The 27759-nt window shown below is 32.0% G+C and overlaps 2 protein-coding genes across 2 annotated transcripts in view; one reads left to right on the top strand and one right to left on the bottom strand.

Annotated features, from left to right (window-relative positions):
* The window catches only part of LOC111044097 (alpha-tocopherol transfer protein), a 31833-nt gene extending 5354 nt beyond the window's left edge, over window positions 1–26479 (top strand). The window contains exons 2-7 of the mRNA XM_022329165.2: window positions 9655–9778; window positions 13093–13243; window positions 15840–16098; window positions 23712–23822; window positions 24328–24430; window positions 25441–26479. Of these exons, the coding sequence (XP_022184857.1) occupies window positions 9661–9778; window positions 13093–13243; window positions 15840–16098; window positions 23712–23822; window positions 24328–24430; window positions 25441–25595 (897 nt within the window). The 5' untranslated portion in view covers window positions 9655–9660 and the 3' untranslated portion in view covers window positions 25596–26479. The remainder of the gene's footprint in view (window positions 1–9654; window positions 9779–13092; window positions 13244–15839; window positions 16099–23711; window positions 23823–24327; window positions 24431–25440) is intronic.
* Window positions 1–27759, bottom strand: part of LOC111044098 — a 153779-nt gene that overhangs the window by 64145 nt on the left and 61875 nt on the right. The gene's annotated exons all lie outside the window — the stretch shown is intronic.

Raw genomic sequence — 27759 nt, 5'->3', positions numbered from 1 at the left:
TAGTTTATTTTTGTAAGGTGTAATATTTAAAGCATTTTCAATTCAATGTTACATTACAGCTTACAGCATACAGCTAGAGATTTATTAGCATTCCTTGTTATTCATTCATCCTTTCTCAAAAATCAAGCTGACAGAAAACACAGTAAAAAGCGATCAAAACTTTCCATCTTCCTCTACTAACACGAACACACTGCATCGAAAATAATGAGATTAATTGGATAATGTTTAGCCCGTTGCGAATCTTTATGTCGTATTACGGCATGAAAGGATGCTATTTCCTTTGCATCGTACATTGAATGGGCTTCTGGCACACTTCAGCTAGAGGAAATGCATGTGCACAAAAGCAGTCGCAATCGTGTGTTAATTTCCGTTGCAGATTCCAGTGTGGATTCACTATCAATTGATTCAAGTTAATTATATAGGTGAATGGATTTCGAAATAAGGATAATACCTACACAATAACCACCTACATTATACTTTTCGATTCGTTTATATTGTTTTTAGGAGGATTAGAAACAATTTGTATACAAGGTACGAGTATACCTAGAACTAAATTTTTGGAAAAAATCTCAATAGAAATTTATGGCCATAAAGTGCAATTTATGCACTGTATATAAACTTACCGTATACAGAGTGTTCTGAAAAAAGGTGCGCATAAGTCAGGGTGTGATTCCTCACATCAAAATATAAAAAAACGCCAATTAACATAGGTCCGAAAATGCTTAGTTGCCAAGTTATACAGGATGAAAGATTTCGTCTGAATTTCAGTTTCCCTGCTGAAACGAATCCCTACGGGTCAGGGGTGCCCAGCCCCTCCAAGGCCAATGGCGCATGCCCCCCCCCAATTCAATTGTAATGCCCCCCCCCCAATCCATGTGTAATCACCCCCCCAAAGTACCCCAACTCCCAACTCTTTAGTTTTTAACATTAGTCAGTGTATGACAATAAAATTCACATCCTAAGGTGCTTACAGATATACGCGCCGCGAACATGAGCAATTCACTTTTAATCAGCTGATGCCAAGCTTTTTATATCTGTATTTTACCGTTTCTGTAAAAATACAGATATAATCAGCTAATTGAAAGTGAATTGCTCATGTTCGCGGCGCGTATATCTGTACGCACCTCTACATTCTAATCTTCCAAAGGACATTATTTACCTTTGGTCTTGTGAGGAATTCTTTCTGTTTTCATAATATTGTAAAAATATATACCATCTCTTTAAAATAGAAATAAAGTATTTTTTTGACATTATTTTTGAGACTAGCAGTGCACCCGTTCTTGTTCGGGAGGACTAGAAAGAACTTCATTACATCAGGAAAAACTACATGACACATATTTTAATAGGATATTAAAAGATAAGTAAGGGAGGCTTTGCTTTTTAAATGTTAAGGTTACTTATAAAAAGTTGAATAATAATATCATTGATAATTCTTTATTGCAAAAGAATATTGCATAGCAATCTTGGTAAACATTCATACAAATTTGGAACGATTTTATTCATACAATATATAATGTCGGCAGGTTTAGGTATTCTAAATCCTATACTATTAAACGAGCAATTTCTGTTTAGATGTTTAAATTTTTAGATGTTTATATGTTTGTATTTCACCGGATCTCGAAAACGGCTCTAACGATTCTCACGAAATTCAGAACATAGTAGGTTTATAATATGAAAATTCGATTACACCAGGTCTCATCCCTGGGGAAACTCGCTGAAGGACATTAAAAGAATTTATTCATCCTTGGAAAAACAGCTGATAATTTCGGCGTCTGTTGATGATGGAAGTGAGTGAGCGAGTGCATGTGTGTGGGACTGAGACAAAATTATGACTCAGCTGTTGAACGTTTGTACATAATTCAATCAGGTACTTAGTGACAGTTGTACAAAAGCCGGTTAAATTTTAATCCTGATTAATTCCAGTAGAACCTATCAGATAAGCTATCTTTTTGAGATGGTCTTCTGTGATTTGGTTCACGTGACATGAATCAGGATTAAAATTTAACATGCTTTTGTGAGAGAAATTTTTGCATTCCTCTGCGAATTAATCTCAATCCACTGTGATTAGATAGAACCTTTCTGTATGAACTATGAATATTTATTATAATTTCTTCTTTCGTAATAATTTTTATATGCTTTTGTAGGTACTCTAGAGCGGAGCTCGGTGCCCCGATATTTATCATGAATTGGAATAGGTTGTCACTGATGTTGTGTTGTTGGTAGTATTTACTTTTTAACATTACAGGAGTAAATAACACAAGTCGAACAAAATGTATCTTTAAATGGTTTGGTTTTTGGAATAAAGATATCATCTGAACAAGTACATTTTGTAAATTCTATCTATTAATACCAAATATCGGGGCACCGAGCTTTGCTCGTTATTTATTCATTGATAAACAGATTTATTTCATTGATAGTCATTTCTTTAAAATGATTGGGGAAGTACTAACAGGCACAGCCCAAAACTTTTACTTACCCGAATTTTGATTTATTCACTACGAAAAATATATTTCGTCTGTGATTTATTCACAGACGAAATCATCATCTGTTTTTCCAAGGATGAATTATCCTTTTCATGTCCTTCAGGTAGTTTTCTCAGGGATGAGACCTAGTGCAATCGAATTTTGATATCATAAACCTACTATATTCCGAATTTCGTGAAAATCGTTAGAGCCGTTTCCGAGATCCGTTGAACATAAATAACCAGATAGCCAGATAACCAGATATAGAAATAGAAAAATATAAACAGATGTACATAAACTGCTCGCTATTATAATAGGATAACTTATAGTCCAGTCAAATGGTCGTTTTTCAGGAAACAGCCCCGAAATAATTTTTTTCGATGGTCCTATACATGGGGCGCTGAATTCTAATCTGAAATTTGCTGACACACCAGAAGGCGACTTCACCCCAAAATTTTGGATTTTTTTAAGTTTTCCATTTAATCTCGAGAACCTTGAATTTTTCGAGAAAAAGCATTCTCTATATAATATTAAAGATAATAAATTTCCAATGAATTGAGTGGTCGCGCAGGACTACTTTTTGGATTTCATATGTGAAGTGTTCCACAAGATACGCAACTTTGAATGTGCGAGAAATTTGTGATATTTTCCCCATTCTCACAGTCTGGCATATGCAACGTTGCGTATCTTGTGGAACACTTCAGATGCAAAATCCAAAAAGTGGTCGAGGTTGTGATGAATTTTCTCCTCTTTTCACTCCCATGAAATATACTTCTGTTTTCAATACCGTTCAAAAGTTACAGCCAATTGAATGATGATCTTTATTTTCTCATTTTTCTTGCGATTCTACTGTTATTAAAGAGTCTCTAAAATGAGTACAATGCATGATAGAAACTTGCGATTGGTCTTAAATGAGAGAAAATTTCATGCTCTATAAGCTGAGTTGCCCTAAATTGATCTTGCATTACTGTTTATATCGAAAAACTGGCGAGACTGTGAAAATGAGAAAAATATCGCATATTTCTTGCAACAGCAAGGAAACTCAAACACAGGACCATTAAAAATTAAAATGAAGCAAAGGAAATCAGAATAATAGTGGATGATGAAGTTATAATTTATTTTTGTCAAAGATTTACCTTCAAACTCATAGGCTTAAAATTACTAAAATTCCTGCATACAAAATATTATCAATTGTGCTTATGCTTTATATTGAGTTACACTTTAAAATATAACATTGTAAAGGTGGGAAAAATTAACTACATTAGGATATCTCTATTTAATACCTTGATTTTTTAATCATAATTCAAAATGTTGACATAAAATATACAAAAAATCATGCCCCCCCAAAAATGTTGATGGCGCAAATTGCGCCATTCCCCCCCCCTTGTGGGCACCCCTGCTACGGGTATTTGTTAGCTGTTAAGAGAAAAATGCAGAAACGGCCTATAATAGACAAACGGAAACCTTAAAAAAATAACCCTTAATTACATACAAAACGCATGAAAAATAGACAAAATCTGTTAAGCTCTCTAGTTTTGTATGTAATTGAGGATTATTTTTTAAGGGTTCCGTTTGTCTATTATAGACTTATTTTACATCTTTCTCTTCAAAATTAAATTTCCTACAAGTACTGTAAAAAAATATGTTGTGTTTATTGTATATTTAACATAGTAAATCTGCTTCAAACCTTAAAGGAACTTTTTATCGGGACCAAGTTTTGCTTATTTCGTCACATATCTTAAAAATTACTGTAGCTACAGGTCTGGAAACAGTTTTATTTAATGTTTCAGTTCATTTTACATGAATTACACTAAATAGTACATCTTAATTAACAGCCAACAAATTCCCGTAGGGCTTCGTTTCAGCAGGGAAACTGAAATTCAGACGAAATCTTTCACCCTGTATAACTTGGTACCGTAACCAAGCATTTTCGGACCTATGTTAATTAGAGTTTTTTTTCTTTTGATGTGAGGAATCACAAACTGACTTATGGGCACCTTTTTCAGAACACCCTGTATGTTTTACATTACAGCACAGATAGGTACAAGTCTCTGTACTAGTCTGTGATTATGGGTTCTCAATGTTTCTTCCATTACGGTATTCCATTATAGGTTCTTCCATTATTCATATTAGGTATTTAGTAAACTGTAAAATTCAAGGAAGATTTCTCAACTTTTATATCCAACTATTAATGAGCACTAGGTCTACTGATGAATTGGAGTACCGTAGAGGAAAATTAATATTATTATTCTTTCAATTCTTCCAAGATTTGGATAAATCTTGCAATCAAGAAGCATAAACCGTGGTTGAAGTTGTACAGCATGAAGTTGAAAACTGCCCATTCCTTTGTTCCTATGTTAATTAGTTAGTACAACACATTGATGAAGAGAATCTTGAAGGTCAAAAGAATGATTTATTAATAGGCCTTTCAATGTCTGTCGAATTAATTGATGATAAGTGTCCAATTTCGACCTTCATAGTCCAGCACTTTCAGTTTGAATAAATACGAAAACATTAACGTAATTTTAATGAATATATTTATTAATTCAACTATTCAATTTAATTTGGTGGAAAAAATAACAAAAAATGTATTATTTAGTTTATGAGTGACTAGATGAAAATAATGACATTTTTTATTCAAAAGTATGTACATGTAAAAACATACATCAAAACATGCTCAACTTCCATGTGAATTTCCAAATTTATATTCAGTACGGTACTTACATGTAATATTGTTATAATATGATAATTTTATAGTTTTGAAACCAAGACATTACAGAATATGCAACTAGAAAAGGCAGACTATCGAAATAAAATTATTATGTTTATGTAATAGATGCTATTTTTATGAAGAAATAAAATAAATTCCAATATTATTCCAATTGAGGCATTCTTTATTTAAAATATATCGTTGAACATGTCCGGAATTGAAGTAATGCAGAATGGTGTCAATAATTCTATATTACAGGTCTACTTGTCTATTTTTTCAAGATCGAGCCGGAGTCTTGTAGATAATAATTATTGGTGGTAGCTAGCCGTAAGCCGTAAACAAGCAAATGCAGCGCTGAATTATAGGCCTTGCAAGGACTTCGTCATTTTGAGAAAGCATTTTAATGATTCCATATCATGTTGCGAGTAACTTTCCAAAGTTCTTCTTGGAACAAAAAGCCTTGGCAATGATATGTGCGACATGACCTTGTTGCCGATTGCCGAATCAAAATTATATGTTTCTACCTCTATCTATGAAATACGGTAGATACTAACTTGTATAGTAGCCTATAATATAAAAATCACAAGAGGCAGCTTCTTTAGAACCCTATAACTTGAAATTACATAAAAATATATAATGAACATAGAATACAGAGTGATTGAAGATATTCTGTAATTCTACTCTATTGAGAGAAATAAATAATTAGATGATCTTTCAACCTTACAGTTGTGTTGTGTGTGATGTTATGTTTTCCATAATTAAAACACTAATTAAAAAGTGGTTGACAATTTCAATTTGTGTTTTTATAATAGATTATATTTGTTTAATCAAGTACTAGAGTTCTCAAGTTAGGCTATCAAGTCTTAACATAGAAAGTGTGTTCTTTCTTTAGATTGACAAATAAGAAGATAAAGAAAATAATAATACGGGAGAATATGTAATAGATTATTGAACAATGAATTGAGCACTGAATTTTGAAAATATGGGAACATCAATAGGACAGTATCTAAACTACTGAATGCATTTGCCTGTGAGAAAATAATGTAAGGTCAGCAAGAGAATGGTGCCTAAAATATAGTCACAACTGGCATAAAAGAACTTCAAGGTCTACCAGAGTAAAACTACAGCTTACAGCCTGACGCAAAAAACAGTGGTTCTCATGAATCGAAGGACATTATCCAAAACTGGAAACTTACTTAGATATTACCATGGTTTGCTTTTAAATACCATGATTATCACTTCTGAAGAAAGCTTGAATTGTGTCGATGGAAGAGGAAGTTCATCTTAGTAATAAAAATTGTTGCTGTCTCATAATCGTCCAAAGGGTTTCAAATTCCACAACAACAGCAGTGAATGTGGATTCATAAATCCGTCTTCAGATAATTACACAGCATAACATAAATCATTAGACTGAGACCTTCAAATTTTGATAGACAAAAAATTTATTCTTGCGAGTCTTTCATCAATTAACTAAGTAATTTTAGTTTGATGTATGTTTGTTGATTCCGTAATAGAAGAGTCCAGTGGAGTGAGCTTACAGCACACACGGGCGAGTGAGTGTTTTGTTGGGAAATGATTCGCCGATTATTTATCAATTTTTCAAGTCGAGAAACGTTGAAAATACAGTTATTATTGAGCGGACAGCGGAGGGCATGAAGCTCACACATTTGCATGATTGATTGATTGAAAGACATAGTTTAATATACCGTACTGCGTATATTGAAATCTTCTAGTACTATGTTGCATAAAAACAAATATGGTAATCAAAATCCTGCAGAAATTGACAATGACATTAACAAGTTTGTCATTGCATCTACGTTTAATTCGTTTTTGTGCATGTCATCATACTATTTATCCATGTAATAATCCACGAATCATTACAAAGATTACGGTATAGAGAGAAACGACAGCCTTATCACTAAACAATTTCGTGTTGAATTGTGGCCTAATTGACGAATTCAATTCCGATGATTATCCGACAGAGTTCAAATCAGTAGCCTAGATGCTAATAGCCAATACTGAATCTATAATATCAAACAATATTGTAGTCGTAAAAAGCAGGGGTGACCCCCCCCAACTCCCTAATGTAGTCAAAAATAATAAGGCTGAGGATTTTTCCAATTGGAACAATTCATCAATATATTGTAAATCATATGAAAGAAAATGAGAATGAAAAATCTTCAGTAGAATAGTAAATATTCTTTTTGAAACTCTGACGATAATGTTTATGAAATTAATATAATTTTGAATGTTGGAATATTTTCATGGGCGCTTCACGTGAAAAAATGTTCTATTTATATTCTTTTTTCAATTTCGGTTTATGTGAGCATATGCAGTAAAAATTACATCAATAGTCTCTGTAGTAAGAAGAGCTTAAGAGCGCTCCAGAGGTTGAATAGTTCCATAATTATATTTTATGTGTCATCTAGGTGTAATATGCTTACTCTATAATCATGTTAATATCTTTCAAATTACGTTTTCTCTTCAATTTTTAAAAGGCTCTCATTAGTTAACTACCGTACCTCACAAATCTTCAGAGCTCTAAAATTAAATTTCCTGATATATTGTTTACAGTACATTCTCAATGACGGATGCTTATTTCAAAACAATCATTGATTATCCAGCACTATGATAGAATGATTCATCAATCATCGACGAAATAAGTTGGAGCCTATCAACATCATTCTCCAAGGCCATAAATAGCTAGTTATCGCAAAATAAAATAAAAACAAATCAACAAAGATGTAGAATGGGCTTTAATGTACAGATTTTGACTGGAAGAACTGCTGGATTAGCCTTCCAAATTGCATGGCATCACGATATTAGAATTTTAAAATTAGCTCGGGAAGAATTTACTACAAAGTAGGCCTAAGTAAGCCTATAATGAGCCTATTGACAAGATTTCATAATACAGTCCAAGATATGATGCTCTGATAGGAAGCATGTGACTTCAATAGAGAAATGGAAAGTTAGCAGTCTGCAGTCACGGTACACCATGCAACGCATGTCAATAAAGTATGCATAAGCAATAGCTATGAATAAGCATTGATAGTTAAGTAAGCTCAATAGGACTGTTTTAGGAATCCTCTCGAGGTTTCACCTAGAAAATGTAAAGCTCAATAATATGGTATTCTTCTAATAATAGGATATTTTAATATATTCATTATTCAAGAACAAAAAAATTCTATGAATTGGAAATAACTTTTACGTCATTAGTCAACTGTTCTACAGTATGGATCATTAAACGCACCCCCCCGCATTATGAAAAAATCAAGTTTCGTCAGTAGTAATTTCAAACACTGCTGACGTTTTTTGACCCCCTAAGATTTGATTTTGTAATAATTATGAGTAGTACTTATTTTGATATGCAGAATCATTATCTTGTAAAAGAAATAATAATTACAAATATTATTATAAAGAAATAAAAAACCCTAATTCTAGTTTTTCCTACAAGGACGATAGTCAAGATTACAGAGTAGTAAATCTGGTAAATATGACACAATCAAAATGATTTTTCAATTACAAAACGATTCTGTCAATTGCAATGCAACCAATCACAATTCCTTGCACACACGTGTTGATAAGAAGATATAAGTTTCAATATTGCGTTATGAATTTTTTCTCCCAATTTTCATATCACAAGAGAAGTTTGATAGTCTACAGCTTACTATCATTTAGATTGAAGTTCAGTATAAAAAAAATAAATCTTTCATCTCACCTAAACTTTATATCACAAATTGAATAAATTTGAAATTTTTTTCTATTATTAAAACTATAAATGATCACTAAAAATGAAAATAAGTCTATAACCATCCTCGGTAAATAAAGAATCTTCATGCAAAATGTCAAGTTAATCAGTTCAGTAGAGTTCAGACCATTTAAATAATATTATGATGTATGAACCTTACAACTTTGAGAAGCTCTATGATATGATTTATCCATTGGAGGAAATATTTATTTTTTGGTGGATACATTTTACATGCATTCACCAATCCAGGATTGAAGAGAATTTTTTATTGAAATAAAAAAATAAGCATCAAGTACTCTTTTATATTTCATAAAATATAATTGATTTATTTTTATAACTTGGTGAGTTCTTGATGTTATTTTTATCTTATTTCGAAAAAGTGTTAGTCCTGAAAAAAGTGAATACTGTATTTATTTGTATTTTTATTTGTTACACTAGTCTATTCTTTCTTAAATATTTTTTTTATTGTATTTAGTCATATTTTTCATATGAATAGTTAAATTTAAGATTATGTATATTGGATGCTACTAGACAACTCGCTCCTCTCTCACAGGCATGTGCCCATAAGAGGAGCCCCCAATCAAATGTATTTTTATTTTTTACATGCAAATATAATTGTATTGTTAATCTTTTTCGGAGAATAGAGAATTTCAAATTTAATTTAGAATGAGATTTTGTATTTATAGACGGTATAGTATAATATTATCATTAGTAATTAATATAACTTGTTGCAGGCAAAAATGAAGTTGAAACATCCGTTTATGGCCAAGAAGGTTGATATACCTAAAAATCACAGCGATGATGTGGATAACATACGAAGTTGGTTGGCGCACCAGCCACACTTACCAAAATTAACAGGTATTGTATTTCAATCATTAATATTAGGTATATGCTTGTGATTGTATCTGGTAAACACCAAATACACACATGAATGGAAGAGATGAATTCATGAACCCTTAGACCAGTAATCTATTACAAAAACCCATAATTCAATTAATTATAAAAGATTTGGAGTTTTAGTTGGAAATTGCACTATACATTCAAAACAAAGTTGATTTAATTTTTGAATTGAGGAAAATTTAGAAATCTTGAACATGCAAAACAAATGTTTTAAATCACTTATAAAACAATTCAATTTAAACCTTCAACACACATTTTATCCGACAAGGGGGTGCCTACATGGGGGCTCATATTGAATTCTTGGAAATCAAGTGTCAGCAGTGTTTAAAATTACTACAGACAATATTTTTTTAGGTTTCAATTCATTAGCGCAACATCAAGTTGCATGGGATTCGTATGGCGGACGAACTAATTCAACTTTTTAAAATGTTAATTCAACAAATTGAAACCTGCTCTTGAAATACAATTTCTACTATACAGAGTGTTTCAGAAGTAGTGTCCAACATTTTAGGGTATTGTTCCTGGATGATGGGAGTCTACAAATGTCGTATTTCAAGTGTCCAAAACTCAGCGGTTATCCTTATAGCTGCCGTTTTTTTTCACATAGGAATTTTTATCTTAAGAACGAAATATTGTATTGATCTGAAATTTGGCATGAATATTTATGCTATAAAGACTCAACTTTAAGAAATAAAATAAGACATTTTCGATGTAAATTTTCAAAATGGCGGCCATTTTAAATTTTTGATTGCAAATTTCACGAAAACCGTTCACTTTACAAAAATTTTACAAAAGACAAAAAAGTTAACAAATTTTATCAAGACTTCAAGGATACCTCATTTATTAAGATTGGTCAGAGAATAACTGAGAAATTAATTATTTTCGTACAGCATGCATGATCATGAGCAAAGAAGATCATCTGAAAAACATTGTAAAATCAGCTGGATGGCCATATGGAGTTTCAAAGCTTCATATTGAATAAAATTGGAATTAAAAATGTGATATTGATGTTAAAATTATGAAAAGTGGTCATTCATGCATAGCCGCTGAGTATTGGACACTTAAAATATGACATTTGTACTCTCCTATCATCCAGGAACAATATCCTAAAATGTTCGACACTACTTCTGAAACACTCTGTATATCAATGCAATGTATGAATCCATTCGTGGGAAATTGAATTCATTGCTGAATTTCTTTAAATACTTCACATCTTGAAACAATAGTAGGCTATTCAGATAATTGAACATGTTCAATTCATTATTTGTATAGTAATGAAAATGGCAAGTAAAATCCTAATATTTATGGCCTGTACTTGCAATTGGGTAAGATTCGTGCTTAAAAGACAAACTAAATTACCGTGATTTTAAAAATAATTCTAACTTCAAAAAATTAGGATATGAATAACAAGCAGAAAAATACAAGTTCAACTCATACATGGTCACTAAGCCGACACGGAACACACATTCACTGTAATAACAAATGCAGTGACATGCCTATAGTGAGGTCCACGTTATAATGGCAGTGAACAAAGATAGGAGAAAAACGTTGCCAAGTCTCTCCATTTTGCCACTGACTGTACACAGCTGTTACCTACTCAATTCATCCCATTAAATTTAATCTAATAATAATTATCATTCCCTTAATAAAATAATCAAGTCATTGTCAAATTGATCAAGAAAATATATTTTTTCATAATTTGATTCAAAAATTTGCTTTCATGACTGAGATCAGATTTTTATACAAACCTGAAATGGCGGCTAATTTAAAAAGCTGTGATACAACAATCTGAATTTCAAAATAACAGAAATTGAGTTATTTGGTAGGTATTCTATTCCAATTTCCTTTAAAAATAATAGAAAAATAGAAATCCTATTTAAAAATAAGTAATTTCAATGGATTAATTCTGAAATAACTTTTCAATATTATTTATACCGGTACGAGTAGGTCTAACCTATACGGGTAGGCTAACTTAAGCATGGATGAAGTCTAGGATGGTTAGTTATCAACTTTTAAAATGTCATTAAAATTAAATTAATTTGTGTTAAATTTAATTTGTGTTTCTCGTAAGGTAATGTTTGAAAATTATTTCATTGTTTCAAAAATACATTTTAAATCAATTATACGACTTGTGTACTCAAGTATTTTGATAGAATGAAGAAAAAAATGACGGCTGAGAATATGGTTTCTTCAGTTTTGTACAGTCACTGTCAAAAGTAAATATAAAATATTCTGGCAAATAGACAACATTGCAAAGCGAGAGAGAGATAGTGCTATCTGTTTTGTTGTATGATAGAAGAAGACAGCAACAGTATTGTCAATCGTACACTGCCATTATAATGTGGACCTCACTATAGAGCCTGTTTATTTACAATCTATGGCAATTTCTTCAACATCGAATCCACTTATTTAATCCTTGACACGTTTGGAGACAAAAAATATTAATACTTCCTATAATGTCCATTTCAAATGTTTGAGGTTAACTTGTAAGACATTTGAACGTTTCTTGGGTAGCAATTAAAGTCTGTACCTACTATATTTATGTGAATGACCTTGTCAACTTTATGGTTGACAGGTAACTGAATCTATACCCGATTCAAGTATGGTACATCATTCGTACAGAAAAAGTTTTTATTACATGCATTTAACCTAATTCATTGAAGTAATTAAGAAAAATACAGTATTGCAATATTTCAATTTCACAGAATGAATTTTCACCATCAATAACGGTATGAAGCGAAAAACCTTAAAATTCTTCAATCACTTAGGCTACTTTCGATAATTTATGAGTTTGTGATTTAATATTATATTATTTTGTAATTGTGTTGTATTTTGGAAGAAATAGAGTTTTGGAGTTCTTGATTAAGTTTCAAAATATATTATAGCTTTGGGGAAAAATGAACCTACAATCATTATAGGAAAATGTGATTAGTAGGAAAACAAATACAAATAACAACAACTGGAAATTCTATCAATTCACATGTCACGCTGAATAAAGAACTTTCTAAACTTATAAATTTACCATAGAATATTTTACATTTTAATAAGTTATGAAGTAGGCCTACTTATCGATCTTAGAAAATCGAATTACGAAACACAAATCCAATTGCACTAAATACGAATCATATAGAGAAAAAGATAGTTGAGTAGACTTGCATTATCTAAATAAATTCATAATTTTCACAGAGATCTTTCAGAAGATAAGATGATCAAGTTGATTGTTAAGTGATAACAGAAATGATAGAATATTAATATTTGACTATTTTCAACAGATGAACACATAATGATGTTCCTACATAGCTGCTACTACAGCGGGGAACGCACCAAGACAACAATCGACAACTACTACACGGTGCGAGCTCAATGCTCCGATCTGTTCACAGGCTGGACATGGGATGTCCTCAAGTCCTCCTTCGACATGTAGTGAGTAGCTTTGTTCAAGTACTGTATGATGATTGGATGATAATGAGACTTATTTGTGACGAGGTGCATGACAATAAATAATTATTGTTAGTTAAGGTGTATTATATCTTATCATATGCATCATTTCTTGTCCAATGTCAGAATTAAATTATAGAGTTATAGAGAAAATATATAGCATAATATAGATGATATATTTGTTTAGATAGCATATGTGTATGATGATATCACATATTAATTAATTATATTATGTTAATGCTTTAAACATAATGTATAATAGCATTTCTTTATGATAGCATATAGTTTATGATACAGTATCTTTTCTCTATGATTAGATCAATATTCCATTGTTGGTAGTGGATATTTAGGATTGTTATACGCATATGTTGTCATATAATTATATTATATCATCATTATTCAACTACCAGTTGCAAGAGTTGAAACTATGATAATCTGTCATATCATTAAAAACTTTATCACTTCATGAATATCTATGATAGACTATCATTGGAAATCAGATGCTACTACTATTTTAAGTATTAGGTTCTTTTACTAACGGTTTTAAGAATAACGTCCTTTTAACGTACCTACAGACAATTGAAAACGGAATATGAAAAAAAATTGGATGATTGACGAATGAGTGACTTTATTGAAGAGAATAAGAGAAGAGCGAGAGAGAAAATGTGATGGGCAGAAAACTTTCTAGGTTGACCTTAACCGATGGTGAGAGTATTTTTGGTGAGTTGCATGTGTGTACCTGGGCGGAGAGGGGAAATAATGAGAGAGTCAGCGAGGTTCATTTCAAACTGATTACCATTTCTGATGAGTGGCCGTAAAAATTTCGCCAGAGTTTTCCTTGTTTGATAGAATAACGTTCACTCTTGCAAGTCGAATATGTCCATTTCGCAACAGACCAGATAGATCCTTAGACCGCAGCTCAAAATCGTTTTCATTCTCTCACAAAAAATCGTCAAAATGGTCAAAAAGACTTACTTAAGACAGGCGGTATGAAATTTAAATTAACCATCCCAACTTCTTTATTATGGATGCAGAGCATAACATTTGGTCCGAGTATATAAGAATGACTATTGAAGAGGAAATTAAAAATTTTAATAAATATTCAATATTTTTAGACTTCAATTCTATTAATCTTATTAATTCAAGCACAGAGTATAAAATACTTCAAAAAATACACGTCAAGTTCTGGGGTACCCACAGGGGTACATGCTTGTCTATTTGGTTCTCGTGACATTTAAATCTAACAGGATTTTGTGCAACCGGGCCTGAGCATTATAAATTCTTGGGGTTTGGGGGGTTCAAAAACAATTAATTTATGGGGGGGCTGGTTCTGTACTGAAATTTGAAAAATTCATGGAATTGCGTCATTGGGCTTGTCAAATTCTCTTGAAACAAAATTAAAAAGATTGACAACGTTCAATACGAGTATAGACCTGCAATTTCACCAGCCTGAGAATATTCCATTATTCTAATTATTCCATTATTTCTATTCCATTATTCTAATAAGAAAGAGTAGGCCCACTCAGATACTCAACGCCTCAACAATAACATGTTCATTCAATCAAAGTAGACCCATAGGGGGTAGTATAGAATTCATTTCTACCCTAAAAAATAAAATTGAACAATGAATAATATATTAATTCAACAATATTTTAAAATAGAGAATACTCGTATGTCTACTTGAAGACTTAAACACAGCTGGTGTAGTACACTCACACATCTATCATTTGTTTTAACATTTTGAAATAGCTGTAATTGATATAAAAATTGTGAAATGCATTTCTCATTCCATCACTATTCATTAAGCGTGAATTAGCTTAAATTTTAGAATATTCTTTATTCCACCTTCTATTCTATCAAGCAAGCAATTTCTGTATGCATGTATGTGTACAATGTTTACAGCACAATGACACCACTGTCTATTTTTATGATACTATTCTAGAGCATCAGGCTGGCCATTAACGACATGATATGCATGATGAACATGTGTGTACATGATGCATGTTTTGTCATCAGCTACAGGCGTCTAACATAAAATAATCAACCAATAACAATAGATGAACCACTGGAAAATTACAGATAATTATTTATTCTTTTATTGATACAAAATTATTTTTAAAATAATTTGGTGGAGGATCAACAGGCACAGCCCAAAACTGTTCCTCCCCCGAATTTCGAATCATTGGAATAGTCAAGAAAATAGGTTATGTTTCCTCAACTTTATAAAATGTTGTTTAATTTTCTGACCAAACACTTAAAACAAGTGTTTGTATTACAATTATATAAAAAAATTATACCTCAAATAGAGTAGTGTAGAAAAAATGTACAACAACAAATCGAAGATGAAAAAACCTAAGCTTTTTATTATTTTGTTCGGAGCCTTCCACTGTGTTGACACAACAATGTATGAAGAACTTGTATATACACTCATGTTCATCATTCATATCCTGTCGTTAGTGACCAACCTTAATTATGTTTTATTCAGTTATTTGTGTTGTATTTGTGCAGCACAATGTCATGACTGCTTATTCTAGTACGGTACATCACTTTTATTTAATAATGGGTTTTGTATTGTGTGCAGTACAATGACAGAGCTGCCTCGCTTGACGCCAGAGGGCTACCGCGTGCTACTGTATCGCATGCGCGACACAGACCCGTCCAAGCTGGTGTTCAACGACGCACTCAAGACGTTCTTCGCGTTCAACGACGTCTGCATCTCCGAGGATGGCCTCCTGCCTGGATATGTGGTCGTCTTCGACATGAAGGGCCTCTGTCTCGGCCACCTCGCACGCGTATCCACCTGCATGAGCGCCGTGCGCAAGTTCATGATCTACATTCAGGTCAGAGACAATACCCAATATCGCAGTACACCTACTATACAGAATTGTGATAACATAATTATTATGTTTAGCGAAAGCTTGGGAAATGCGTATCTTGTATTGAATTGCTTGTATCTTGTGTTGCAGCAGTTCATTTCATTCATAGTGTTTGCAGCATAACCATAGAATAACCAATCTTTGTTATTTCCTCCATGGTATAACTTGAATGATTGTTATATTATTTATTTAAGATTGAAAGATTTAATATTTTCTGTAAAGAATAATAATAATAATTCTGTCGGTGCTGACAGACAGAACAGTTGCTTATAATAGGCCAGATATCATCCTCATGGATAAGGTAGCCAAGGAAACAACACTAATAGATGTTGGCATACCATGCTGCCACAACTTGGACCAGTATTATAATGAAAAGGTCTCCAAGTACCTTCCCTTGATTGCTGAGATCAAGGATGTCTGGATGCAAGAAAAGGGTCAGAATTGTTCCTGTCATTATCTCCACGGTTGGAGTTATAACTAGAAAAGTGTCAGCAAATCTTTGTCAGATGGGAATATCGAAAAGTGCAAAATATGCCATGGAAAAAGCAGTTGTTCTCAGCACAGCATCCATTGTGAGATCATTTTTGAACATTTCAGTTTAGTAATGCACCAAAGTCTTGCCAAAGGCCGACTTTGACTGCAATAAACACTCACTTGTCATGTGATGAATGAAATAATAATAATAATAATAATAATAATAATAATAATATGATGAAAACATTCATATTTCAAATGGATTAGGATTATCTTTGATCCTACTGAATAAGTTAGTATTAGAAACCAAACTCAGTATAGTAATTAAGTCTCAATTGCTCTACGATTATCTTCCAACGAACATTATCGTTCCAGCCCCACCAGTGACAACGGATTTTAGGTTGAATGGCACATTGATGTTTCGAATTCACTGGAGGGATTGAATATCAAAGCTCTTATATTTGATTATGTTATATTCTTCATTATATTTGACTGTGTCAAACTATGCACCGAAAAATCCTATTGGTTGGTAAATTCTAGAGTGGAAGATAACGGAGTGTGATCATTAAATAGAATCTACAAATCCATAGAGAGAAAAAAATTAGTTATTCATCATTTTCCAACAGAATGAATGAGTGTTAAGAAAGTTATCAACAGGAGAAAAGAATCTTGTTTGATGCCAAGTTCAAGGTCCATATCACTTTTCGGTGATCGGGCCCGCTCTATCAACCTACTGGCCTTCGTTATCACAGAATTATTCATGCAACAAAAATGTTGACTCGTTTATTATCATTTCAAATCTGTAATACAATCCCAATGGCCTAAGAGGCTATGCTGTACTTCAAACATATTTGTAATTGCATATGAATAAATGAATAAATAAATAAAATAATTTATTGGATTATAAATAATATGTACCTTAATAACTATGCCTATTTTGATTTGAAGCGAGATAATTGAATATTGAGTGAGTGCATATAGAAAAACATTATTATGAAGGTTTAATGTGACACTACTTTCAATTGATATTATTAATAGTTTTAATCGTATTTAACGACTTTTATGGGCCAACAATAGTTAGTTGAATAGAAACATGTGTATATTTCAGTAATAGGGTTCCTGATAATAATATATTCAAATTTCAATTTTGAAACTATATTTCAATTACAAAAGATTCTGCTTTTTTGAACGCTTTCAAAGAAAATCAGAAATAATAATTATAGTATAAAATATAAAAACTAATTTCAATAGTCTATATATAGAATATAGTGAAAAATGGTAGATGGCATATTGTTTCAACCCAACAGCTTTTCAACACGAAACAGTAAGCAGTGTTGGGAAATAGACTGTAGACATCAAGATCGTCCAAAATACCGGAAGAACCTTTATAGACCTAAATCATTCGTTATCCAAGAGAGGAGAAATGGACAGTGAATGTATTAGAAATTGGCAACAGTGGGAACTTTCGAATTCACATTACTATAATTCGCAGCGCAGAATCAAATCTAGACCTGATTTTCTCTTGGATTGATTTAGATGATGGTTGTAGCTACTCTTATAATATTATTTAAGGAGTTGAGTATGCGATCATTATTTTCTGTCACGGTTTGTTTGCTATTTTAATTTTGTAAACAACCTGCTGTAGGATAATTTCCTTAAAAGCAACTGTATCAAATGAATAGTCATATTTACGACCTATTCTACTTCATCAGATTGGTTAATTAACATTCCATTTTCGGCATTCAAATAGCATGAATGAGCCAAAATCTGAATATGAACCTTTATGATGAACCACAATTTCAATCAAAGTCAGGAATTTAAAATAATTTACTGAAGACAAATTTAAATCAAAATTGCTTTATACTTGAATAGTGGTCATTGATTTCAATCAAAGAAAGTGATCAGTGTTTTCCAAGAGTTGTGAAAATCAAATTTTATGGGTAGCTATATTTTATAGGTTCTATATTATTTGATAGAAATACTAATTATCCATGTTTTCTTAAGAATAAAATTGAAATCTGTTAAGACGTTGTATATTTTTCCCTACAACGTACTGTCAACCACATGTTGAAAAATTATTATACCTATAATCAAGTTTTGGAACGCAGCCTAATTGCTCAAGAATGAAGTAATTAATTATCATTATTGTAAAATGGATCAATTTCTCTAGAAGATCAAATGAGGCATTTTGGTTAAAGCACAAATTCATATTGTTATGATTTTTTCACAAAAACCTTTTTCATACAAGATCTCAAAATAATTGACACTGATTATTCCATTATTTTCTATATTTATATTATAACCGGTTACTCTATTATCAACCTATAATGTGTTATTTTCTGATTTTTTTGTGATGTTCCAATATTTTCTTATGTTCTGTAATGTTTGAAATTATTGTGAATAACAAAAAGTGAAGGCAAAGGCTAAAAATGAATTCTCTACTGGTGATATTTTTCAAAGTTTTTCGAGTTCTATACTATCAAAATGATATAGTTTTCTCAGGATTTTTTTTTTGATCACTACTTTTTGAGCTATGAGCGCCTAAAGTTAAAATGTTTGTGACAGAACATTTCAAATTCGGTAAGATATAAATCTATGAAATTTAGAGGATGAATTCTTTATGGTATTGTTGATTAAATAAAAAAAAATATCAATTTTAGAGAAAGTTATTGAATTTTAAAAAATGACCAAAAATAAAGCTGGGTTTAAAGCTGTGCGTAAATGCCGTCATCGACCACGACAGGGTGAGGATCTCAGATTGTGTAGATTTCAAATTGTCTAAATAGCCTGAAAGATTATTGTTCAATTATGTTTTAATCAGGGAGGTTGAGTTTATACTTTTTTATACTTTTAAATGGTAATATGTTGATAATATTAGAAATGTTTTTATTCTTGAATGATAAACACAAAATGATGAAAAGTTATTTGATCAGCTGTTTTAGCACACTTGAAATTTAAACAATATGAATGTCAACAATGCTTATTGTCGTCGACTGGGGAAGTTTACACACAAACAAAAATCCACCTTTACTCAACTAATAGTTATTTTTCGCCACACTGCGCAGAAAGCAGCTGTTTTCCAGTCCCTACGTAGATCTGAGAGGCATTGTTTGCAGACGACTCTCGTCTGACGTCAGAACAGGTTTCTTTCCGGCCTACCCTTTCCAGCCGCTAACATGGAACTAAGAAAGGTGATCAAAAAACAACTGATCAAAAAATTTTTCATTATTTGTGTTCATTATTCAATAATTAAAACATTTATAATAATATCATCTTATTGTCATTTGAAAGAATAAAAAAGTATAAACTCAACCTCCCACATAATTGAACATCATCTTTTAGGTTATTTAGACAAATTGGAATGAAAAATAAAAATACTTGGACAATTTCCTGATATCAGATTACCTCAGATTTGCTAGAGCTATCACCTTCCACTTTTGCTTTTGGAAGTGCTTAGTAAACAACTATTCTCATATATATATATATTGTTTATTTTTGTGAGTGGCAAAAAATAGCGTTCGCGCCATGGGCAAAAATGTTTTTCTGGCTCTCAGTCTTTTCTAGTCCTCGGCCTATGGCCTCGGACTTGAAAACCGATTTCGAGCCGGAAAAATATCATTTTCTGCTCTAGGTGCGAAATATACTATTTGGTAAATTGAATATATTTCTCAAAAATTGATATTTTTGTTTTATTCAATCAACAATACCATGAGTAATTCATTCTCTAAATTCCATGGATTCATATCTTACCGAATTTGAAATGTTCTGTCACAAAAATTTAAACTTTAGACGCTCATATCTCACATATCTCAAAAAGTAAAGATCGAAAAAAATGTTTTCTTGAGAAAACTATTCCATTTTGATAGCTTGATAGTATAGAAATCGAAAAACTTTGAAAAATATCACTAGTAGAGAGAGTTTATTTTTAGCCTATGCACAGCCTTAATTGAATTTGATCAACATTGTCTTTTTGCCACACTGCACAGAAAACAGCTGTTTTCCAGTCCCTACGTAGATCTGAAAGACATTGTTTGCAGACGTCAGAACAGGTTTCTTCCCGGCTAAGGCCATGAGTAAGGCTAAGGCCGGAAAGAGTACCCTTTCCGGCCGCTAAATTTTAAGTGTGCTGAAACAGCTGATCAAAAAACTTCATTATTTGAGTTTTTATTCAATAATTAAAACATTTATAATAATATCATCTTATTGTCATTTGAAAGAATAAAAAAGTATAAACTCAACCTCCCACAGAATTGAACATGATCTTTTACGATATTTAGAAAAATCTGAATAAAAATAAAAATAAAAATACTTGGACAATTTCCTGATATTCAGATTACCTCAGATTTGCTAGAGCTATGACCTTCCACTTATGCTTTCAGAAGTGCTTAATAAACAATTATTCTCATATGCAGGATTATTCTTAATTATGATAAAATAATTTAATACGTGATAGTAGAGGTAAAAATAAGAAAAAATATTCTTATAAACATATATCCATAAATGCTTCATATCGAGCTATACAGAGTGAAAGATTTCGCCCGGAATTCAGTTCCTCTGGTGAAGTACACCGATGCTGAATTGTTAGGGTTGGGGACTAGTTTTTGAAAAACGTATGCTGGATTCATATGGAAAAATATGTGAAAAATTGAATAAAACTAGTCTGGAAGCTGCAGTAGTGTGAGTAGTTTTTCAGAGAAAAAGTTGAAATATGCAACAAATCTAAGTAGAAAAACACAGACTTCTACGATGGATGCCCAATAACTTTCTTTAATGACCAATAAACAAATAATTTTTCGCAATAAAAATTGTAGAGAATTTATTTCTGAAAAGAATTATGTAAGCTGTGTAAAGTAAATTTTAATAAAAGTTGAATAGAATGTATTTTTATGTAATACATTACACCACACAAATTTCCTGTTTTATGAGGAGAGAACTAATAGCTCATAGGTTGTAGCTGATTGCAAATAAAACATGGATATAAATAACAGCTGTTCCAAAACAGCTGATTTATTTTGTTTTAAATAAGAAAATATTCAAAAGAAATTATCAGCTGAAAGTTATTTTCAGAAATATTTTAGCTCACTGTTGAACAAAACAACAAAATGTAAGTTAGGCCTACTGTAACCAAGCTGTGTTTTTTGTTTAATCTATTAACCAGTTATTTGTAGCCATTCTACTTTGCTTTTGTGTTAAATGTTAACTTTTTGAAAAATGGCAGGTAATTTTAGACATTATCCATACTCCGAATTAGCTGACATGCATTTAATGTATGGAATGGGACACTGTAATAGTACTGAAGCAAGACGTTTGTATCAAGAGAACTTTCCTAACCGAGTATGTCCAAGTTCAAGGTTTTTTGCCACTATTCATCAACGTCTGTCTGAAACAGGTTCTTTGATATCCAAAGAGCATATTCATGCAGGTAGACCCCGATCTACTATGACTGTTGAGTAAGAAGAACAAGTTCTTGATGAAATTTATGAACATCCAGATAAGAGCACGAGAGAATTGTCAGTGCAGTTTAATGTCAATCAATCTATTATTTGGAGGATACTGAAGGAGCAACAATTACAGACATACCACCTCCAGAAAGTTCATACTGTATTGCCACGAGACTGTATTCCCCATGCTAATATTTGCAGATGGTTTTTAGAAAAACTTGTTAACCCAAACTTTTGAACAACCGTTTTATTTACTGACACACTTTACAAGAACAACTATCGTTAACGTCCACAACCAACATATTTGGGCAGATGAGAATCCTCATGCCATCAATCCTAATCGTCCACAACATCAGTATTCAGTGAACATTTGGGCAGGAATCATAGGAGATCATCTACTTCTGTTCGAGCTTCCTCCCAGGCTTAATGGCATAATCTACTTAAACCTTTTGAGAGAGGAGCTATTTATCTTACTTGAAAATGTATCTCTCCATTTGCGCCAAAACATTTGGTTTATGCATGATGGATCTCCAGTACACTTCAGTGTTGCTGTTCGAGAGCACCTGAATCACAGCTTTCCAAATCAATAGATACATTGTATAGGCCGAGGTGGGCCAGTACCATGGCCAGCTTGGTCACCAGACTTAAATCCTTCGGATTTTTATCTTTGGGGACACTTGAAAACCTTAGTATACAATACTCCGATTGATACCATTGAAGAACTCCGATTAAGGATTCTGAACGGAATAGAAATGATAAAGCAGACTCCTGGAATATTTGAACGGGTCTGACAATCGATGAGAAGACGTCTGAACATATGCATTCGGAACAACAGAGGTCACTTTATTGAACATCATGTTACTTTCATATAATAATCAAACTTTTCATAAAAAAACGAATATTTTATTTGCAGTCAGCTACAACCTATGAGTTAATATTAGTTCTCTACTCATAAAACAGCACATTTTTGTGGTGTAATGTACTACATAAGAATACATTTTATTCAACTTTTATTTGAATTGAGTTTACACAGCCTACATAATTCTTTTCAGAATTGAATTCTCTACAATTTTTATTGTGAAAAATTATTTGTTTACTCGTCGTCATTAAAGAAAGTTATTGGGCATCCAACGTAGAAGTCTGTGTTTTTCTACTTAGATTTGTTGCATATTTCAACTTTTTTCTGAAAAACTACTCACACTACTGCAGCTTCCAGACTAGTTTTATTCAATTTTTCACATATTTTTCCATATGAATCCAGCATAAGTTTTTTAAAAACTAGTCCCCAACCCAAACAATTCAGCATCGGTGTATTTCACCAGAGGAACTGAATTCCGGGCGAAATCTTTCACTCTGTATAGCTCGATATGATGCGTTTATGGATAGATGTTTATAAGAATATTTTTTCTTATTTTTACCTCTACTATCATGTATTAAATTATTTTACCATAATTAAGAATCATCCTGTATATATTGTTTATTTTTCTGTGTGGCAAAAAATAGCGTTCGCACCACGGGCAAAAATGTTTTTTCTGGCTGTCAATCTTTTCTAAAACCGAATTCTCTTTAAAAACCGATTTCGAGCTGGAAAAGTCTCATTTTCGGCCATAGGTGCGAAATATACTATATTCTAAATACTCGAAAATTCATGTTATTTTTCAGGATTGCCACCCAGTAAGACTGAAGGGAGTGCACGTCATCAACACTTTCTCACTGATCGACAAGATTCTGTGTCTGGTCAAGCCACTCATGCAATCAGATCTAATCCAACTTGTCAGTAAATTCATTCATATATAGTTGAAATAACTTGTCTTGAACTATGTCGAATAAGAATAGTAGTTTTATTTTTAGTCTTGTTTCAACTTAAATTAAGAATACTTGCATACAGATTACATGGTATTATAATGACCACTCCCCATCAAGACAGTATGACAAGGGATATTATTACTAAGACTTTAGACTGAGGTTTTAATAAGACGTCAATCTTTGGAAGTAGAATGATGAATCTATAATTCAAATATCATATCAATAGTTTAATATCAGAAAATCGAACAAAATTATAAGAAAAAAATCCCAGAGGTTTAGAGAGGATTTCAAACCCCTTGAATTACGGTGAAATACCAATATTAGCCTACATATTTTTAATTATATTATATGTAACATAAAATAATCTAGCACTTCTGATATAATCTGCATTGTGAGGATCCAACTTACCCACTTTTTTATGTCATTTTTGTTTCAAATTCGCAATTGATGTATGCTTTTGTACTGCTTTCAGCTGCATCTACATCCAGATGTGAACACCTTGAACGAATTCGTGCCACTCGACATTATGCCCCTGGACTACGGTGGCACCACCAAGCACACCGACCAACTGCATAGTATAACTATTATTAACTATTTTTTTCTTTTTTCCAACTATATTTCAATTGATTTTTGTATAATCACCAATCAATCCTCTGTTGAAAACATAGAGAGTGACGATACAAGAATCAATTCAGGCAACAGCGAACTCTTTGCTTGCCTTGAGATTGATCTCTATTCCAACTTGTGCCCAGATTTCGGGAATTATTGGAAAGCTTTTAATCTGCATTGATTATTGATGAGATTAAAATCTTTACTTCAAATCTATTGAGTAGAGAAGTTTCATGGTACCTGCTTTTTTCTACTCGGAAAGAAAGTAATTTGATCAATAAACTGGATCTTATGAAATGAAGTTCTGGCTACATTAGAATAAAATCTGATTAAGCGATTTTGAGGTACTACTTTTTCAATTTGATTTTAATTTTCTGCATAGTGCTAAATAATTATCACTCAATAATGTGCGTACAGAGTTGGATGAGTATACAATATATGCTCAGTAATTCAATACAGAACCACGTTCAACCTTCAACTTAAAATAAGAATTCTCTACTTTTTCTATGGATAGAGAAGCAAATTAACATTTTCTTCTAATATAAGCATAATGTACTTACGAGCATCAAATATTTATGGTGAAAAATCTATATTCTATGATATCGAGTGAGAATATTAATATGTGAGAAGTTAATAATCAAGTCACACTACGTACGACAATTTGTTTTGCCATTTATTACTTACTTGTTACTATTTATCACACTACATATTTTGTTATTTATGGTAATAGAGAACTATATGAATAAATTCATCTTTAAGTTTACGCTAGCATATAATTTCAAGAGTGACTATGAATTTATATTTTCATGGGAATATGGGAACTTAATTATTACCAAGTCACCCTTCTCACTTCTACAATTTCCAGTAACACTCGATATATTATTCTCAAAATCATTTATTGCTTACAACAAGAAACCCTCTTTGTATATTAGATTCTAATGAATGATTATTCAATAGTTTTCTTTTTCATTTACAGAGGACACAACCGAACTGATCGAAGGCAAGTATCTGAAATGGCTTGAACAGTCAGAGGCATACACCGCTGATCTGAAGAAGAGGATTGGCAAACCAAGAAATCAACTGATCGGATTGGAACTGGAAGGTTCATTCAAAAGCTTATCGTTCGATTGAAGAATAAATAATAATGTCTACACTCCAAGTGGAAAAGAGTTGAATAATTGATTGATTCCAGGGAGGATCAATTATAATTTGAGTGGAAGAAAGTGATGGTGAAGGATGGAAACGTGCAGAGATGAGCTAGCATTAGGTGACAGTGTAAGGGATAGGCTAATTGATCATAGAAAACTTATGTGCAATGGACTCATTATTGTTGAATAAGTGTTGAGTTGATAGCTTCCAAAGATCTAGTTCAACATCGACTAGTATTTTTAGTATTATAATAACGAAGTAGGCTATTATAGTAGTTATTGGATAATGTATTTTGTTGAGGTTCACACTACCACCAGCACTACGCTGCTATCAACGGAATAACAAATACTAGTTTCGTTTGAAGTATTCGAATAACAATTAATGCAATTCCAGAGGACATATAGGCCTACTTTTTATCTTGAGTAATGAACATTCACGAAATAGTTAGACAAGTATAATGATAATTTTTATTCCTAGATAAGTTACCGTTGGTCTCCAACTAAAATAGTATAGCATATTTTTCACAAAACCTATTTTAAACATGATTATCACATTCATCTGAAAGGAATGATTCAAATGCACATAAATCATCAACATAATCTAGAAAAGTAAGCGTGTAATTTGCAGGTGTGAATATTCGTGAGTAATATTACAAGTTTTAGTTCATATTTTATACAAATGAGTATTGAAGGTACTGTTAAATTTTTCAAAACAATTATTTATAGATGAGAACAATCAATATGTGTATGCATTGTGAAAACTAATAAAGTATTCAATGATTATTCTGTAATATTTGGTTATTATAATAATTCTACTAAACTTACCAATTTTTATAAATTGAAATAAATAATTCTATTCTTGATAAACTTTTATTTGAAATTGTGGAGAACCTTCATGAAAAAATCTGGTGTGGTACACTCACACAACTTTCCTTGCTCATATTTGAAACTACGATCAGACTTCTGTATATGTGTAAATATAATTGTTTTCAGAGTACTTTTCCCTCTGTGTAAATTGTGAACCTCGATGATTTTTCTTAGTCCTCATTTTTTTAAAGTCGTCAAAACAGCTGTTCTACAGATGAAATATCTCGACTACGTGTTCTTTTTATGAACTGCACTACCTACCTACCTCATGCACGAGAAGGAGGTTACTAAGTCAATTTATCAAGGATGGGGTGGACCCCACATTAGTTTCCCAGAAGGGAGACTCATGCCAGTTGATAGAGCTGATAAATAACTATACAGGGCATGAATTTGAAAAAAATCGATCAAGTTATTTTTGAGAAAATCGTGAAAAACATGGTTTTTTAGTAACTATCCGCCATTTTTCTCAAGAATATTACGGAGCTCCTGCAATTTTCTCAGAAATGAGACTCATGTCAGTTGATAGGGCTTATAAAAAGCTATCCATGGTATAAATTTGAAGAAAATCGTTAGAGCAGTTTTCGAGAAAACCGTGGAAAACATGTTTTTTTAGCAATTATCCGCCATTTTTTCCGCCATTTTGAATTCAATTTTATTGAATTTCTTATTGTCGGATCCTCATGGTATAAGGACCTCAAGTTTAAAATTTCAAGTCAATCGGTTGATTAGGAATGGAGTTATCGTGTTCACAGACATACACACACACACACACACACACACACACACACACACACACACACACACACACACACACAAATAATGTTTTTGGACTCAGGGGACCTTGAAACGTATAGAAAACTTGAATTAGGGTACCTTGATTTTTTTGGAAAGCAATACTTTCCTTACCTATGATAATAGGGCAAGGAAAGTAAAAATAATGTTTATTGGAGAGTTTATTTTCTTTTCGTTTTCTAATACAATCTGTATCATCTGATTCTAGTGTTGATATTACGTTTCACTTCTAGAAATCGAAATGAATTATTATTCAAATTTGAAGCAGAATTCGAATAGGAAGAGTTGTTCAACATTGAATTATCCTAATGTTCTATAGTTATGAAGTCTACAGCTAATGGAATTTGTTCTATATTGAATATCTAAGATCCAAATCACTCGATAATACAATACATTGCTTTGACATTTCACTCTCTCCACAATTTACTACATTCTAATACTGGGTCTACAGAATATGGAACGGTTAGCTAGAGAAACAAATCAGATAA

This window comes from Nilaparvata lugens, chromosome 3 (assembly GCF_014356525.2).
Source record: "Nilaparvata lugens isolate BPH chromosome 3, ASM1435652v1, whole genome shotgun sequence".
Lineage (NCBI taxonomy): Eukaryota > Metazoa > Arthropoda > Insecta > Hemiptera > Delphacidae > Nilaparvata > Nilaparvata lugens.
The sequence above is the reverse complement of the archived record's forward strand: the minus strand, read 5'-3'. Positions and strand labels throughout refer to the sequence as shown.